Source organism: Lissotriton helveticus, chromosome 1_1 (assembly GCF_964261635.1).
Source record: "Lissotriton helveticus chromosome 1_1, aLisHel1.1, whole genome shotgun sequence".
NCBI lineage: Eukaryota > Metazoa > Chordata > Amphibia > Caudata > Salamandridae > Lissotriton > Lissotriton helveticus.
In genome coordinates, this window is record NC_136057.1 from 751718476 (window position 1) to 751736577 (window position 18102).

Sequence of the window (18102 nt, forward strand, 5' to 3'; positions counted from 1 at the left end):
GCAGCCATCTTGAAGCGGCTTTACCACCCAGCATGGATTATTGCCCCGCCCTTGCATAACTGAGAAAGCGAATACTCGCAACACCCTGAACTTTTGTTTTTGTTTGGAATTGGCCTGGTGATGTTTGGCTTTCTAGCTTGTCTGCTAAAAGTTTTTAGAATTTAAGTTTGTCTGTAATTACTCAGTCCTCTAGGTTAACCAGCTGGCAAGCAGCCCTCAGCGTAACTCAATGGCTTCTCGCAAACCGAAAAGGCCAGTGGCAATAATACAAGGTCAAAGCGGGGACTATGTAGAGAATGGCCATCCAGACTACTACAGAATACCAAAAAGCAAAAGATGAAATAATTATGCAAAATAACATTGGGCTGGGATGCGGCCTGAGGAATTACCAGTAGCTGAGATTAATTAAAGCATTCAATCCACCACTTTCTGTATACTTCAGAGTGGGCTGGGTATGCCTAGACGTGGGTCCTGTGCACACTTGTTTCATGATATACCTGGCTAATGAGTCCAAATTAGGACGAAACCCATCCTAAATTGCTTGTATTCCAATACAGGGAGAACTGGGCCTGGCAGTTTAGGATGGACAGTTCCAGTAGGGCAGGGTCAAGACTGATTTGCATGTGTCTGGGTCCAAACTCCGGTGTTATGGTTTGCAAAATAAATATGGACTGTGATTTGGCCCAGAGTAATTACTGGTGGCTGGGATTAAATCAAGCATTCCATCCATCACTTTTTAATTGCTGTAGTGCATCCAGACTACTAGGCGCACTAAACTGGTATTTTGTTGTCTGCTGATGTGACAGTAAACACTTAATGGAGCCTGCACTGCTCACCCGAAATTTCTGCTAATCAAGCACCGGCCCTAAAATCTAATGTGGGATATATGTTATATGTTATTGCTTCCCCCGAGTGTGCTTGGAGAAACTGCAACCTGCCTCCAAAGCCCCCATTTTATTCTTTCTGCTGTTTATCTCGTGGTGCACCCAGTATCCCTCTGAGGTAAGGCTCCAGCCACCCATTGATGTAGTGTGATATTAAAATGTCCAGAACCTTTGCTTTTATTCTTAGTGTTCGACAGGTTTGTGCAAATGCAGAAAGTCCTTCCTTTCTATACAGTCCGAGTTGCCGACATGTTGGGCCGCATTGCGTCATCATTGTGGGACATCGAATGGCCCTACTCTTCCTCGCGTTCACTTTTAGGCTGCTCTAGAGGTCACGCAGATGAGTTTGTCGGATTTAATAAATGTTGGCTGGACAGATTCCCTCTTTAACAAGAGGGCCTTTAGTTTCAAACTTTAAAATAACCTTTGCGTGTTAGCTGTCGCCTGTCATAAAGCTGGGTAATGGTTAATACCGAGACGCCCAATAAACATGGCACAGAATCATTGTTGCTCCCGAGGGCGATTGTTCTCCGGGGGCCATGTCCTCAGAAACCAAGTAGCTGTCCCAGCCGCTCTGAAAGGAATCCTTGTAAAGGCCAGTATGCGAGCAATCCACTCCATTGTATTTATGTATGTAATCATTTGTATACTGTGGGGTGGGAGGACCGCTTTAGGGCCCTATTAAGTGACATGTAGCCCTGGGCTACATTTAACCCCAAGACTTTCTGCTGCTTCCAATGCAAATGACTAGCACCCTAGCTGGGGGGTTCACACCATGTTCTGTCTTAAAAAAAAAAAGCAGAGTAGAGATTGCATAAACTTGATATTTGTTGTTTAGCCTTTATCTGGAGAATATGTGGCTTTAATCATCCGGAAGTGTTGGTATAGTTTGAGTTTGTTGTCCTGAGGCGAATCCCAGTGAGCTGGTTCAAACTCTCATCCTTACTAGGATGATAGAATTGATAGGTGCAATTTGGTTGAGAAACATGTACACCTCCAGGTGCGCGCGTGACTCTTGCAGAATGGAATGCACTGCATTGCTTCTTAGACTCTTAACTTGTCCCTCTCACTACACACAAGGAGTTATGACACAGGTTGCAAGTCCACCAGTCTAAAGCTTGCCCAGCCCTAGACGGGCATCTAACGCACCAACATGGACTTGCTTCCTCCTGGAATACCAAACTCTCAGAGGCTCTTTTTCCGCATTCCTCTACGAAAGTCACTTCTAGTGTGTGTGTATATATATATATATATATATATATATATATATATATTTACATAGCACCATTTGCATTACATGAGGACACATTTCAGTAGCCTGTAATAAAGAGGGGGGGATGGGGTGTAATGAACAGAACAAGAGAGTGTGAACTCACAGTAATGGAATGATCAGTAAGGAATCTAAATATGACCCCATCTTTGTAGAATCTCTACCCTCTTGCACGCACAGCGCCCTGCCACCTTTTAAAATGCGACATGGAAGCGAGGAGAGATTGGCGGCACATGGGCCGTGTTTGTGCTCCCGTCGAGGTATGCCGTCTGTGTTGTGTTCCTTAGCAGGCCTGCTAATCTGGACATGAATTTAACACCGCAGTTGGGGCCATATAAACAGTGCCGCAGCCATTTCTTTGTAGGCAGTAGCCGTTCACATATGGCCCATAAAGGCACACTTCATGGCTGCATTTTCCCACAGCCACAACCTGGCCGTTACCCTGCCGAGTGAATGGCCCCCTTCACGGCCCCAGTCACTGCCCCCTGTTAGAATTCCTTGGCTGCAGGTCACGTGAGTTATTTTCTTTGGTTGTTGAACCGAGGATGGCACGCGGCAGCATGCTGGTACCATTCTTTAAATATGCCAAGGCATCTCTTCATTGTTTTCACATCCTCTACTGTTAATCCGGTGGTTCTGCGAGCCTACTGCCCAGGCACTGGCGTAGGGAATGCGGGGCTAGAGTTAGAACCGGGTGTCTTTGAACGAGGGGCAGTAAGTGTTGGCTGTCCCGTGCCAGTCAAGGGCGCCGCCATATTGCAGTGCCCTGTAAACTCGTGTGCATGGACTGTGGGTCCTTTCCGTGGTTAGCGTCACTCTGTGCCTTCTAGCGCTACATGGCTTCATGCAGACAAAATACATCCACCTGCCCTTCTATGCACCGCCCAAAATGGTGCTTATAACTGTCATGGCATATTGCAGCGCCTCGCCATGATCCTCCAGCTCGCCTGCATTCATGATAGTGCAAGAAGTAAATGGAGGTGTCCGTGTTCTTAGTTTTTAAAAGACCTGGTTAGCTCCGCGGGTCGAGCACCTGCTGCTGAGGCCTTTGTACAGCAGCGAGTTGCAGGTTTAAATCACTGGTGTCAGTTCATCCTTTAATCCCGGTAAGGTCAGTAGGAGCTGGGTTGGTTGCAGGGCTGAAAACTGGATAACGCTGCGACTTGTATCTTTTCAGGGTGATTTTGTTGCCTTTCAAGAAGGCCTCGCCAGCTCCCTACGCGCGCAGGATTGCTGCGCCTCCCTGTTTGTTTTGCAACCAGCACAGTAACGAACTCCCTGCAGGCCGGGCTCCCCGCCGCCATTGACGGCCCTTTCATGTGGCAGTCAATGAAGGCAGTATGGCCGGCCCAGCCCTTGATTCCAGCTCCAAAGACATCAAGGAGTTGCACCTGTTCGCAATGAGGGCTGTTCAAGAGGTCGCAACCTTCAAACAGTGCGCACGGAAATGAGGTCAGCGTGACTTTTTGTTCGGGGTGAAGTGAAGTCAAATGCCTCTGCTGGGTGGCATGGGGGGAGGGGGGCTGCTTTCTGTTGAGCAGACCACAGTACTGTAGTTCGCTTGTGTACATGAATGTGACGACTAAATAAATTATGGGTTCTGTCTGTCCATCCTTTGTGTTCTGTAGAACAGCGAAACTGAGTCCGGTTTGCTGTTGCCCACTTCGGCACGTCAAAAGTTAGTGTGGGGGACATCTTGAGGTCCTCAACCGCAACACTGGGCAAGAGACTCCCTTTTATGTGTCCCCATCACACTTTCACGACTCACTAGGCTTCGCGCCTAAAGTAGTTACCGTCAAGGTTCATGTTCTTTTTGCCTTCCTGTGTCACTGTTGCCCTTGAAAAGGGTTTAGTTGACTTGGCCGATACAAGGTTATCGTACCTGCGAACCCCCAGTCCCCCCACACTCCCTGTGCACCACAAGAGCTGTAAAGGCATTTGGTACATCCCTAGCTAGGACATGGTCTTAAGCCATCCAATGTTGGCATGGGTAAACCTAGGTAATCCCTTCCTGGCTGTAGACATTTATTGTGACTTTGAGGCTAAGGTCTAGTGGCAGTAGGATTGCCTCTGCTTGCCACAGCAGACACTGTTCTGTCTGCTTTATATCCCCATACTCCGGTGTGTGTATGTGTTTTGGGTAGATTTGTACTTGTTCCCCCGTCTTCCCTTGGATACAAGCGAGTTTTGTTTTGCTTCCGTGGAGGAATGGGCTGCCCAGTGAGGTGGGATACCTGCTGCCATATGCCCTCTAAAATACCTGGGTCAATGCCCCTGAATTTGAAATGAGGGGGCACTTTTCTAACAAGTTTGGTTGCACATGCTCAACCTACATTGTTGTCTATTGACTCTGAAAGTACACAGAGCGACCCAAATTGTACGAAAGACAGCCAAAGCCAGTCTTTAAAAGCACTCCATTAACATGATCTCTCCTGATGCCTAATGAGTTTGTGTTTCATTCTTTTCTCCTAACCCCACCCCTGAACTTGCCCACCCATCTAACCTCCTCCTTTCCCTGAGCAGAGATAGTCCTGGTATGTTACGCATAATCAGCACATTTTTACAAATACTGCATTGTAAAACCATTTACTTCAAACATCTGGACAATCAACAGTTGTGTGTGCTTGCGCCTCTTAGTATCCGAGTTGTCGCTTGCCCTGCGATCATCAGAGAAATTGCATCCGCCTACTCGTTCGAGTATGGAGGGGTCCACTGCACAACCATGTTGCCTTCTGCACCCATGGAAACTCTTCCTTAAGGCAGCCATTAGGTGCTCATGAGGAAAGGCAGGCCCATCTACCTGGTCATCTGTTAGTTAGGTTTAGCTGCTGTCTCTGTACTGTACCCCAAATGGTTGTGCCCAGTCCTTTACTGTATACATTTGTTCACTTGTTCCCTAAAAAACTCTTGTGGAACTTTACTCAAACAAAAAAAACAAGGATGCAATTTTGATCGATGAAATTTGTGTTGGAACTACATTTGATCACGTTTGTAGTGTACCCTATGTTCATGCATTTGCTAATTCACTGATAGATATTGCTTGTCAAATGGACAGAACTAGGTGAATCTTAAATTGGAAGACAATGTCACGGGTCTTGTTGTTGACTCCATCTCTCCCTGCTAAGATGAGCTGTGCTGCCAAGGTACCTGATGTAACTACATTGTAAAAGAGTGGGCAGTAACACTGGAAGGTCCAGAGATGCATTTCCAAGAGTTGTTTTTGTCATTCCCTAATAATTTGTTTTGAGATGATCCTTACTGTCTCTGTTCTAAACCAGTGTATGCTTGCTGTCTTTGCAGACTCCTTGCTTGATGACCTCGGGGTGTTGGCTTTTCTGTGTTTAACGATGCCCTTGGAAATGGAGCAGAAGATCAACAAGCTTGCCTTCGGGTGTCAAAGAAGCTCGACCTCTGATGATGATTCTGGATGTGCACTGGAAGAGTACACGTGGGTTCCGCCCGGCCTACGGCCAGAGCAGGTAGGTGATGCTGCTGCACCATGTTGTGTACAGAATAGTGGCGCCCTGGATCTCACTGGAAGCCATTTATATTTATAATCATTGGAAAATGGTGGCGGGTAGGTCATGACCACCCAATAAAGAACAAATCAAGGAGCAAAAATCGCTTTCCTCCATCAGCCAAACCGTGCACATTCAACTAGAATAAACCAGAATCTGCTGTCAATGCAAGCTTGTTGCACAAAGAGGGTTTTGGTTACTGCACATTAAGTCATTAACACCCAACATTTAAGCACATTTTGCCTGGGTATGATTTTACCTAGAATAAGGTGCCCGAGGCGGAATAAACAGCACACTGGGGGTGAAGGGAGATTGGTGAAAAAAATTGCACCGCAAAAGTTATAAAACATGGACGTTGGGGCTGTAGACCTGATCAATAGGCGAAGCAAGGACGTCATCAAATAACTCGTACATGCATGTGTGTAGTATGACACACAGCACTGCTGTGCCTTTGTTATTCCCTCTGGCTCCATGATATTTGCAAATTCTTTTATAGGTTTTCATGAACAGCAAACCATTGTATGTTTGCTGGTGAAGCTGGTCTGCACAAAGTCCATGGAACCGGCCATTGTGATTGCGAATGCCCATAGCCAGACCTGGCGTTCCACGGTTAACCCCTTCGCTCCATACACGTACACACTGGTTGAGCCATCACCAGGCCCGTTGGAATTAACATCTGCTATCTACTACTCTGCTGAGCGAGCAGCATGTGTTTTACAGTAGTTGCCAGTAGTAAGTGGGATCCTGTCAAAGTTACCCCTTCAGTCATAACTGAATGTAGCAGCAGGAATTTGTTTCACAATTATTTCATTATTATAATAGGATATGACTAATTTTGCGATTTAGCCTTATAGAGTAAAACCATCCCAAAGGAAAGCTGCTCTTTCAGTGGGCTTTTTTTTTTGGGGTTGATTTCCGATTTTTATCTGTTTGCTGTATTTTAAAACCAGGTACAAATTACTGCCGTGTTAATCATTAGTCATGTGGCACTTCCTGTTTAAACCAGGACTGAGCAAAGAACCAACACAACCGTACGGATGACATGCGGCATGGAGTGCATAGCGGCCAGTAACTTGCAAGATGTTTGTGCAACATTCCCACCACAACATCCGTTCTTGAAATGTGCACGCTGCAGCTTGCAAATCCTGAAATATACAAATACAGTGAAGGAAGAAAACTACGGATAATAATCCTATATTGTCCACGGGGTATTTTAACTGCTTCTAAATAAAACAAGGGCGAGTGTCATCCTAACAGTAGATAAGAAGGCAATCCAGAAAATGGTGTCTCGTGAAACGCAAGCCTTTTTGCCAGATACTTGTCTTATTTGCCTAGGCATTGTTAGAGTTTTAAGTTGGTAAGAGCAAGCGATTAGTTTGCGAACTAAACAAATTGTAAGCATAAGTTACTGTTGGGTTCAGCCCAGAGCCTCCGAGATCTGAATAACACAAGGGGTGATTGTTGTTCCGAATGTAGGAAGCTAAGCTGAAGGTTAGTGTTTGTTGGGAGAAGGCATCTAACATCTGTGGTGGTGTTCGGATTTGGGGTTAAAGGTGATCTGCCAGTAACTTATTTTGCTTGACTCCACAATGGTGGGGCAAGAGGTTACACCTACAGCGGGATGGTCCATCCCACGACTAGTACAGGAAGTAATAAAAGGTAAAACCTTCAAAATCAGCTTTTTCTCAAAGCAGCTTGAAGCCACCTGTGCCCATAGGGCAGCAAATTGGTCCTGATGCACTTCAGTCCCTACCGTCAATGGTTCAAACAACCGCAAAATAGAAACCTGACTCTGTAGGTGGAGATGGCTCAGTCCTGCCATGTGCACACAAACCACTGGACTGAAAGTTAAGCTTCATAAATGCATATGTGTTCTGAGAGATCTTAAATGTCTTACCCTGTCTGCCCCATTTTACAAGTCTGTGATTCCATGCAAGGCCTCCTTCCTACCTCTTCAGACTCCAGATTCTTTGATTGACTATGATGGGTAGCTCCTAAAAAGGACTGAGGAATATCTAGTAGTCTCATACATATCAGTAGCTATTTCATCTGAGAACTCCTTCTTAATAAAACCTTACACGCACACCTATTCCTTGGGACTTTTTTCAGAGCCACAACGAATTTTAGAACAATGTATAGCTGGCGTATGTACCTTCTGTGCATTTCCTGGTGTGTGGCATAAACGCAACCATCCAGAACCCACTCTTCCTAAAATGCATCCCCTCTTAAGGTCTCCTCGTCCTTACATACGTAGATAAAGCAGATCACAGGTTGTCTATTTCAGCTCCTCTTCTGTGCCTCATCACCAGAGATTGTTGCCAGGCGTCATCACAGGGAGGGTGTTCTTTTCATAACCTGCCTTTTAGATTTGCGACGTCACAAGATGCAAGTGCCACATTTGCTTGAAAGTACCTTTTTCCTGGTGTTACACAGTCTCAGCGGGGTGTCCCATATATTGTCTTGCACTGGCAATGAGCGCTCTGCGAATTCACGCCAAGAGCACCTTGCTGTATTGTATTCTCGGAGGATCCAAACATACCTTTTACCAGCAGCAGACAAAAATGTTACTTTTTGTCGTTTTAATCCCCAGAAAAGCTTGCAGCTATTTTTCTTGACAATGAACTGGCATCTGGTTAGAATGTGGCTTTTGCCACTCTTCTCCAGACTGCTTGCTTGCAGTTGAAACGTAACCGTGTCCAAAAGTTACCTTACAAGGGCTCCTAAATCCACAGGCAAATCCTTTCCAGTTGTCAACAAGCCCTATTAGGCCTCTTTGAGGCCTTCATGTGCCACCAGTCACTGAAGGAGCCTTTGAAAAATCGGTATGTGGCCGCTGCTTTCATGATGTGAGGAAAGGATCCTGTTAAAACTGAACAAATATGGGATCAGGCTCTCCGCTGCAACACCAGTGATCGTTGGTAGGCAGTCTCAGAAGAGAGACCTACATGCACATCAAGATTAGAGTGCATATTTGTAAGGAACATTGAATGAAACTTCTAATGTTGCATCTATCTGTCAACCTGCAGACCCGCCCCAAAGAACTGGGATGATTGTGTCCATATGAGAACATGAAAAGTAAGCTTTGCTTGCCCCGGGGAGAGGGGGTTATCTTTTTTTGTTTTAATTCCCAATAAAAACTTGTAGGGACTTGTTCTCTTTCTTCAAAGTGAACTTGCATCTGGTTGAAATGTGTCCCCGGCTCCCTCCTCCCAGGAGGACCAGGCTCTGGGCTCCAGGGCACGACTCAGATGGAAGCAATGAAAGCTGATGCTCGGTGTGAACCTGAACAGCAGGAGACGAGGGGACGGCCACAAACCCCGCTTTAGTCTCACCAACGTGTAAAACGCGAGAGCAAATTAAATCTCTTTACAGAGGCCCTTCGGAATAGCTCCGCAGGTTATGTGTGGTAATTGTGGAGGGGGCCATGGCATTTCAACAGATTTGTTGACTATGCCTGGCAAGGGGGCGGGTGTAATGGCAGCGTTAAATGTGCATAATTTATGGCACCCCCTAATTGACGCTGCAAATTGCATTCCAGGAGAGCAATTCAGCATCTGCGTGTTACTTCTATCAGAGGTGCCCAGTTCTGCTGAGTTAGCTCATGTGGTTGGGCAATAAGGGAAGACAGTAAATCCTGTTGCTGCTCTCCTCTGGCAGCCTGAACTCTTCTCGGTAAATCCTGGTCATGGGGGAGGGGCGTGTGATGTGCCAAGAGATGCGCCTGCTATCTTTGCCTAGCTATGTTTCTTGTGATTCGCTGTGCTTTGCATTTTGTTTGTGGGTTTTTTGTTTGTGTGTTTTCGGGGTCCGCTGGATTGTTAACCCTGTTTCTCCCATACCCTAGGTGCAGCTCTACTTCGCCTGCCTGCCCGAGGAGAAGGTGCCCTATGTTAATAGTCTTGGAGAAAAGAACCGCAGCAAACAGTTGCTGTACCAGCTCCCGCCACATGACAACGAGGTACGTTTTCAAGGGGGAACACTGTGGTCGTGCGTCTCTGGGAAACCTTGTAAGGCGTGTGGGGCAGTAAGCCGTTAAACTGTATGCCCCGCATGGACGGTGCATTGTTGGGTTACCAGTATTTGCTCGTCCGTTTTAGCTCAGTTGTTTGGGAGGTGTCTTGCTGGTGACGCAGGAGGGGTGCAATAAACGGAGGGTACTTTTTACAGTGTTTGCAGCCACCCAGCAGCTATCAAGAAGCTTAGACACCCCAAGCTTCAGCATGTGAGGGCTTTGTGTAAGGTCAGATATTTTGAAGTTTGCACCCTTTCTGGACTAGGTTTGTTTTCTTTGGGCAGTACAAAAATGTATTCTGTGCTGAAATCTATTTGGCCACCCTTGCTAAACTCGGATTGCATTGTACAGGCAAAGGTGGGCAGATGGTGGGCACGGGTGAGCCTGTGAGTAGGGTGGGTTGAATAATCGCCGCTCTCTTCCCTCTGCAGGTGAGGTACTGCCAGTCGTTGAGCGAGGAGGAGAAGAAGGAGCTGCAGATGTTCAGCACTCAGCGCAAGAAGGAGGCGCTGGGCAGGGGCTCCATCCGACTGCTCTCCAGGGCAGCCATGCACGCCGTTTGTGAGCAGGTAAATCCCACGCAACTTCCGCTTCTGCAACCGCTGTAGGGTGGGGCCGGCTGTAATCCCGAGTCTAACCCGTTCCTGTAAGTGCTAGCTTTTGGGGTGCATCTTTCAGGAGGTGAAGGTTTTAACAGAAGCAGGATCACTCCGTTTGTTTTTTGAGCACGGGACTCAATACTGTTATTCCTTTAAACGGGCCTTGTGGTGGTTTCTTAATAGCAGGCTATTCTTCATTAAGGGCAAAGTCCATGTTAGACCAGAGCATATTCTGAGTGTGGGACCAATATGCCACTCGGTTCTTATTTCTTCCTACACACTAGGCCATGTGAAGACTCCCTGAATCCCTTGCTTGGTTTAATCTTCGTGCAAACTCCTTGTTGCCTCTAAAGTCTTTCCCCCTGCAGTTTATCTGACATTTCAGCGCCCTTGGGGCCGGCAGACCTCGTATTCTTTCCAATACTGCTCCCAATGTCGCGCTCTACCGCCCCCTGCTGGCCCTTCGGGTGTCTGCCTCGCTCACTGGCTCCACCTAGCGCTCCTGCAGCCCAGACTCTGGTTAAGATTAGCCCGTGCCCTAGACACAATATGGAAGCCTGCTCTGAATGTTGCATCGCCCCTCCCTCACCACTCGCCCTCCCGAGAGGTCCAACCCTGGTCTAGTGGGCCAGGCCTGGAGGTGCCCTGCAGAGTAACGGGGATCCTGGCCCAGGGAGCAGTAATCCTTGCTGTACACATTATCCTCGCAGGTTGCGGTTAAGGCAGTGACGTCTTTAGCAAATGCCTTCCATTCAGCGCGCCACGGATGTATGAAAACCTAAAACGTTTTCTACATAGGAAATGTGTCCAATCATGGCCAGATGGCTGTAATCATCAAACCACTTCCTAGTAATGAAAGCCAGGTTAAAGCGAGTTCTTTAAAAAGTAAATAATGCACATCAGTCATGTCCGTCCTGGTGAGGGTCGGTTTATGGTTGAGCATTATCAGAATGTTTTACGTGTGACGTTTGCATACAGGGGTATTTTATCTCGAGTGTAACTGGTAACATATGTGATGATATTCTTGTAATACAAGTCCTGCTTTAATTTATTTTTTTTTCTTTTTCTTTTGTAGTGTGGAAAAAAGATAAATGGAGGTGAAGTGGCCGTGTTTGCGTCGCGGGCCGGGCCAGGCGTGTGCTGGCATCCTTCCTGCTTCGCCTGCTCCACTTGCAGTGAACTTCTCGTCGACCTCATCTACTTTTACCAGGACGGAAAAATCCACTGTGGCCGGCACCACGCAGAGCTGCTGAAGCCACGCTGTTCAGCGTGTGACGAGGTATATAGCCCCGCCCCAGGCGCGTTAACAAAGCCATTAAAGCCCTTTTGTGTGTAGAGCTAGCCCCGTGCATGCTGGGGCTCTGCTTCTTTCAAAGACTGGCCAGAAAGTGCAACGCTTGCTTGGAATTTGTAAATTTGCCAACTCTCTCATTCTATCCTGTGTGTTCAGACCACATGTTCACTTCTGCCTAGGTATGGTTTTATCTAGCCAAAGGTGGAAAGTCAATCAGTGCACTTACTGTGGAAAAGAGTGGAACATTCCCACTGAGGGTACCAGTGTATGCCTGGGTGTCTTACTGCATGTTCGCCTTTGAAAAATCATAACATCAGTTGCACAACTTTTGCCCTGCTGATGCACACTGCCTGACCTGTCAATCACCCCTCCCCCAAGAGTTGCACATTCTGAGAAGCTACACCATGGACATTTTAACTAACGAAAATCAGTTTTTTCTTAATTTTGCAGATAATTTTTGCAGACGAGTGCACAGAGGCTGAAGGCCGCCACTGGCACATGAAGCATTTCTGTTGCTTCGAGTGTGAGACTGTCCTCGGTGGGCAGAGATATATCATGAAGGACGGACGGCCCTTCTGCTGTGGATGCTTCGAGTCACTCTATGCCGAGTACTGCGAGTCCTGCGGTGAACATATTGGTAAGGAAACCTAGAGCCTAATGGGGGGTGGGGGGGCGGGGGACTGGCCCCACTGCTTCAGAAAACGAGTTGTGTAGACTACCACTGTCAACACTCAAGAGACCTATGTTCATTAAAAGTACTTCAGCCAGCCAAGCTCCGAGGCACCCTTCCAATGGCACTTCAGGAGGGCTGATGAAATAATTATGCCGCCCACTCCGATTTGACAGGGCTCGCTATGCAAGCACATTTTACATAATGGAGTTTCGGACACATCCGTTTAAGTTTGCATGCTTTTAATAATGTCAGGCATGAATACAAATTGCACTGTATAAAAAGTCATCGCTGCAGTCCCCGTGTTGCCTCTTGCTGGTCCTTTAGCCCTGTTATGATTTAATATCGGTGGTGCGAGTGTTTCTAGTACAATCAACTACTGGGTTTCTGAAAGTGTTAGGTTTGGACCCCGGTCAAAATGTGGTGATTTGATTTTACAATTAACACTGTACGGTGTGATATAGTCCATGGCCAGTGAAACCTTTTTACCTTGATCTGGTCCATCTTATGCTGTGACAAAAATATGGGTTCAAGTCACTAAACCTATATTTCTTTGTCTAGATACGCCTGTTTTTCTAGAAGATAGCATTGTTTCATATTTAACTCCTGCCTTTTATTGAAATGCTGCCTAGTACACACCGACACGCATTGTTATGTTCTGATGGATTTAACTTAATTTGCTTTCACTATGTGCATGATAGATAGGACTGAAGTTTGTATCTTGGCATGGTGCTTATGTTGCATTACATTGTGTCCCTACCGTTATTACCTAACACAACCTTTTTCTCACTCCAATTTTAGGTGTGGATCATGCTCAGATGACCTATGATGGGCAGCATTGGCATGCCACAGAGACTTGCTTTGCTTGTGCACAGTGCAAATCATCCCTTTTGGGGTGCCCCTTCCTCCCTAAACAAGGACGGATTTATTGCTCTAAAACATGCAGTTTAGGAGAAGACGTTCATGCCTCTGACTCTTCTGATTCCGCGTTCCAGTCGGCGCGGTCAAGAGAGTCGAGGAGAAGTGTGCGCATGGGGAAAAGCAGCCGGTCTGCTGACCAATGTAGACAGTCCCTCTTGTTGTCACCTGCACTGAATTACAAGTTCCCAGGTCTTTCCATTTCTGGCAATGCTGACGACACAATCTCCCGTAAGCTCGATGACCTGAGCCTTCAAAGGCAAAGAGGAAGCTTCGACAGTGATTCTTTCTGGAAAGGAAGAGGCGAGCAAGATTCACCAGAAGATCATGAAGAATGGGCCGAGCACGAAGACTACATGACACAGCTGTTGCTAAAATTTGGAGACCAGGGTATCTTCCAGCAACCCATTGAAGATCATCGATCCAATGAGCACTGGATCACCGACAACCTAGTCAAAAACAGGCTAGATATGAAAAAGACCGATAAGAGCCAAAGCCTGGCCAGCAAAAAATATGAGTCCGATATGTACTGGACTCAGTCCCAAGATGGACTTGGTGATTCGGCTTATGGTAGCCATCCGGGCCCTGCCAGCAGCAGAAAAATTCAAGAACTGGACATTGAGCATGGAAGTGTTGGTTACAAGCATAAGGAGGCCCCCTGGTACGAGGGTTCCCTGGAATGTTTGTCTGAGGATCTGAAGCTTCAAGAGCAAAGTGTCCGAGACTCCCTGGATTCCTTGGCGTTGTCCAATATCACAGGTACTTAAAATGTGTTTGCTCAGTAAAATATTTAGTTATTTGTTAGAATGATGAACTGAGCTTGTAGATTAGTAAAGCATTTGTGTTGACAGACAGGGTTACATCCTTGACTGGGACGTAGAAAAGTTAGGTTAAATATTTGAGGTTTGATTAACTGTGTGCTTAAATCTACTTCCTGCCCTTGCCTGTTCTTTCCAAATACGGTGTAGCGGAAAATGTTCCAACCCAACAAATTGGGTAAACTGTAGCAGCAGTAACCATGATCCTTGTTTTTGTAGCATATGCTTTATTGGCACAAGTTACAGAGACTGTTACAAGATGAATAGAAATAATACTACTTATTTGAAAATGCGCTAGACATGACGGGGAGGGAATATCAGTGTAATCTTACTGCCCTTTTCCCCCAACTTTCTGCACTCGCCTCTACAGTGCAGAGCAGAAGAGTTCAGTGAGAGAATTCCACAAGCTAAACATTGCCCTCCAAGAGTGCAGTGGTGTGTGGTGTTTACAATATACGTTTCGATCTGGTGAGAAGGGAAGAACAAAAGCATAAATTGACAGAGGGAACATATCTGACGACTTTAGCTGTATATTCTTGCAAAATAATTATCACTGAAATCAGGACGCGTACTAGTTTTTAATATGTCAGATTCGTTATGAATATGGTGCGCTCCAAAGGGTTTTCTAATTTTAGTTTGTCTATAAGGTGGCGATTCCACCATCGAATTTAAGATGAGAGTTAGAAGGTACAGTTCTGTAATTGTTGTTTCTCGTTTCAGGGGCTTCGGGAGATGTCGACGGCAAGCAAAGACCGTCCTTGTATTCTCTGCAAAGTTTCCAAGATATGGAGGCCGAAGACTGTGAGAAAATGAGCATCATGGGAACAATGAACTCGTCCATGCTTCACAGAAGTGCTGAATCTTTGAAAAGTTTAAGCTCCGAGTTATGTCAAGAAAAGCCTTTGCCAGAAGAAAAACCAATGCACGTGTCCGTTCTGAGGAGATCCAAATCCCAGACTAGACCACAGCAGGTCAAGTTTTCAGACGATGTTATTGACAATGGGAGTTCTGAACACGTCCGCCATCCGCCAATGAGTGAACGGACTCGCAGACGCGTTTACAATATTGATGAGCGAAGCCATAGGCACAGTCACCATCACAGTCGCCACCGGAGGAGCAGGAAGTCCCGTTCTGACAATGCCCTTAACCTGGTCTCAGAGCGAAAGTCCCCTCCAAAGGAGAGACTTCGTCATTACACTCATGATGACTATAATAGACTTTTACACAATAAAACCCATGAAATTCAGGCGTACGTTCAGAATTCTGAGCGTTTTGGACAATACGCGCATGCCTCTTCCAGTTATGGACTACAAAACCAGAACCAAATGGCGGGTAAATTGATGGCACTGTACGGTGAGGATGATGACTCTTGGTGTTCAACTTGCTCATCATCCTCTTCTGATTCTGAAGAGGAAGGCTACTTTCTGGGACAGCCTATTCCACAGCCGCGGCCGCAAAGATATCAGTACTACACAGACGACCTTTCTTGTCCAAAAACTGTCTACCCAAGTTCTCAGATGGGCCAAAGAACCACCAAATCCAAGAAAAAGAAGGGACACAAAGGAAAAAACTGCATTATTTCCTAGCTTTTTGGGCACCTTTTTATATTGACTCGTTAGAAGACTTTGCAGTTACAATCAAAACTACAGTTAATGTATTTATGCAAGTTGATAAGTTAATTTTGAGTGCTTTATCAATGTAACAAATATTCCTAATGGCAATTACAATTTTAAAATTATTGATGTTTCCTTTCAAAGCATTTACTACGCGATTGCCAGGTTTACTTTTTACGTGTGGTTCTCCATTGCACTGCAGTTGCTTTTAATACAGCTTGTTTCCTAAGTCTTGGTGTTTTGAATCAGAAGACAGACCTATAGTGCTAAAGAAATATGTCCATTAAATCAATGTAGCATACAGTTCCCAAACAACCTGAATGAACAAGAATTCCATTGATCCGATTGAAGGAAACATCGTTCTCATTAAGGAGGGAACTTGGGCGGTTCTGAATGTTTATGGGTTTGCTTTATTGGGGGTATACACATTGTTACTAGTCATTTAGAATGCAATATATAGTGCTTTAGTTTTCCCCGAAATGGCAGGTCATCTTGGAAACAAAGCAGGCTCTTGTCTCCTGAAACTCATTAGCTAACTTTTACAACATAGAGTATTACATGCGCTCCAGTTAAACATCCAAATGTTTATATTTATAATGTACCATTTAGTAGAATAAGTGTATTCATAATTTAATAATGCAAATATTAATGTACATATTGTATAGTTAAAATTTTAAAACCTGATATTTTTATATCCCTGAATTGCAAGAAGCGTGCCACACTTTTAGAATGGCGTGGGGAGTGGGCTTGACAACAGCTTTACAGTGGTCGCTTGTATTTTTGTCAGGGTTTTATAGAGCTTAGCATTTTGGAAATCTGTATTACTTTGTGATGCAAAACCTTTATCTTGTGCCTCTTGGTTTAGCTAGAAAGCCCTGCATGCATGGCCAGGAAGTGTAAATACTTGTAATTGTGCAAGTGTTATTTATGGATCAGACATTGTACACTGTATAAATGTAAAACAAAACGCAAAAAGACCTGGAATATATCGGTACAACAAACATGCAATTTCAATGGCTGTTCTTTTATAAAAACCATTCTATATTATTTTTGACTGTCTTGTTTTCATATTGATTTTTACAGAACAAACAGAAGTACACGTGTAATACGCTCTTGTATGTACACAGAATCCCTAATCCATGTTACCCATTGCTCTTCCCCTCCTCCCAGAAGGCAATCCGTACCCAAGCTTAACCCCTCTGCATATCTTTCTCCATGCTCCAGTGCAGGTTCCCCCTCATTGGTAATGTTATTGAGTTGGAGTTTCATCACCGGGTGTGTCGCCAGGGTCCTCCGCTAGTCCATGACCTCCAGTTCCCCCAAACTTTTTTCAAACTTCCTGGGACAACCTTTGCTTTCATAAGCGACTCTCTCCACCTCCGTGATTAGATTCATTCGCTCTCGCTACATGGCCCTCGTGGGCACCCTCCCCGGCACTCCCCAAATTTGGCCAGGTCTCTTGGGAACGACAAAGCCCAGCATACAACACAGTAATTGTTTCCTTTGGATGTCCACATCGTTGGGTATGCCTAGTATAATCAATTGGGGAATCTTGGGACTGCCAACTTTCATCGTGTCTTCCAATTCGTTGACAATTGGTGCCCAATATTGTTATCCCCAATAGCCCAATGTCGTATGGAGGAAGGTTCCCACATCTGTGTTGCAGTGAAGGCTCACCAGGCTCTCTGTACTCCCCATTTTATGGAGGCGAGGCATGTTGTAGTAGGACCTCTGGAGGCTGCTGAACTGGATCAGGCGGTGCCAGGCCCAGATGGCAACCTCTCTAGGGAGCATCAGTGTTGCTTCCCAGTCCACATCCTCCAGGGCACCCACATCTGTCTCCAATTTCTCCTGTAATTTCCCCAGGTTATCCAATGTGCTGTTTATTATAGTGTGATACAGCTAAGAGACAGCTCTTGGGTAACTGAGTCGCCCGGACTCAGCTCTCCAGCGGAGTATGGTCGGGAAGGTCCATCTCCATTACTCTGCCCCTCTTCAGGATGTGTGTCAATTGTTGGTATCTAAACCGCTGTGTCTTAGCCAGGGCATATTCCTGCTGCAATGTCTCAAAGGGTATAACACTGCCTTACCCAACCATGTGCCCTAGTGTTTCATTCCCAATAAGCTCCCAACCTGGAAGTCAGTCAGTTTTCCTGTTCCAGACCACGCAGTGCCCTTCCAGAGCAGAGAGGCTCAGATGAGTCGCCCCGAACAGCCCAGGCAGCTGCACCGTCTCTTCACCCATAGATATAATGAACATGGGTCCAAACTTCCAAGGCTCTCCTCTTATCCCATAGGGTGGGTTCATTACATGGGCTGTGTCTCCACTCAATTATGTGCAATTGTGTAGCCCTGTGGCATGCTCCAATATCCAGGAGTGCGAGGCAGCTGTTGTACACAGAACTATATAGGGTCTTCAGAGTTTCCATTTTGGACATGAACAATGCAGTACAAGTCATGTTCAAACGTTTTAAAAATGTTTTCAATTCATTACTTTCTTTCTTCT

The 18102-nt window shown here is 45.8% G+C and overlaps 1 protein-coding gene across 2 annotated transcripts in view; it reads left to right on the forward strand.

Annotated features, from left to right (window-relative positions):
- PRICKLE1 (prickle planar cell polarity protein 1) overlaps positions 1–16643 on the forward strand; it is a 139940-nt gene extending 123297 nt beyond the window's left edge. For both annotated transcript variants that reach the window (XM_078674285.1, XM_078674286.1), the window contains exons 2-8: positions 5455–5633; positions 9517–9630; positions 10116–10253; positions 11359–11562; positions 12028–12214; positions 13049–13924; positions 14704–16643. In XM_078674285.1, coding sequence (XP_078530411.1) covers positions 5502–5633; positions 9517–9630; positions 10116–10253; positions 11359–11562; positions 12028–12214; positions 13049–13924; positions 14704–15569 — 2517 coding nt within the window. In that variant the 5' untranslated portion in view covers positions 5455–5501 and the 3' untranslated portion in view covers positions 15570–16643. The remainder of the gene's footprint in view (positions 1–5454; positions 5634–9516; positions 9631–10115; positions 10254–11358; positions 11563–12027; positions 12215–13048; positions 13925–14703) is intronic.
- The last annotated feature ends 1459 nt before the right edge of the window (positions 16644–18102 follow it).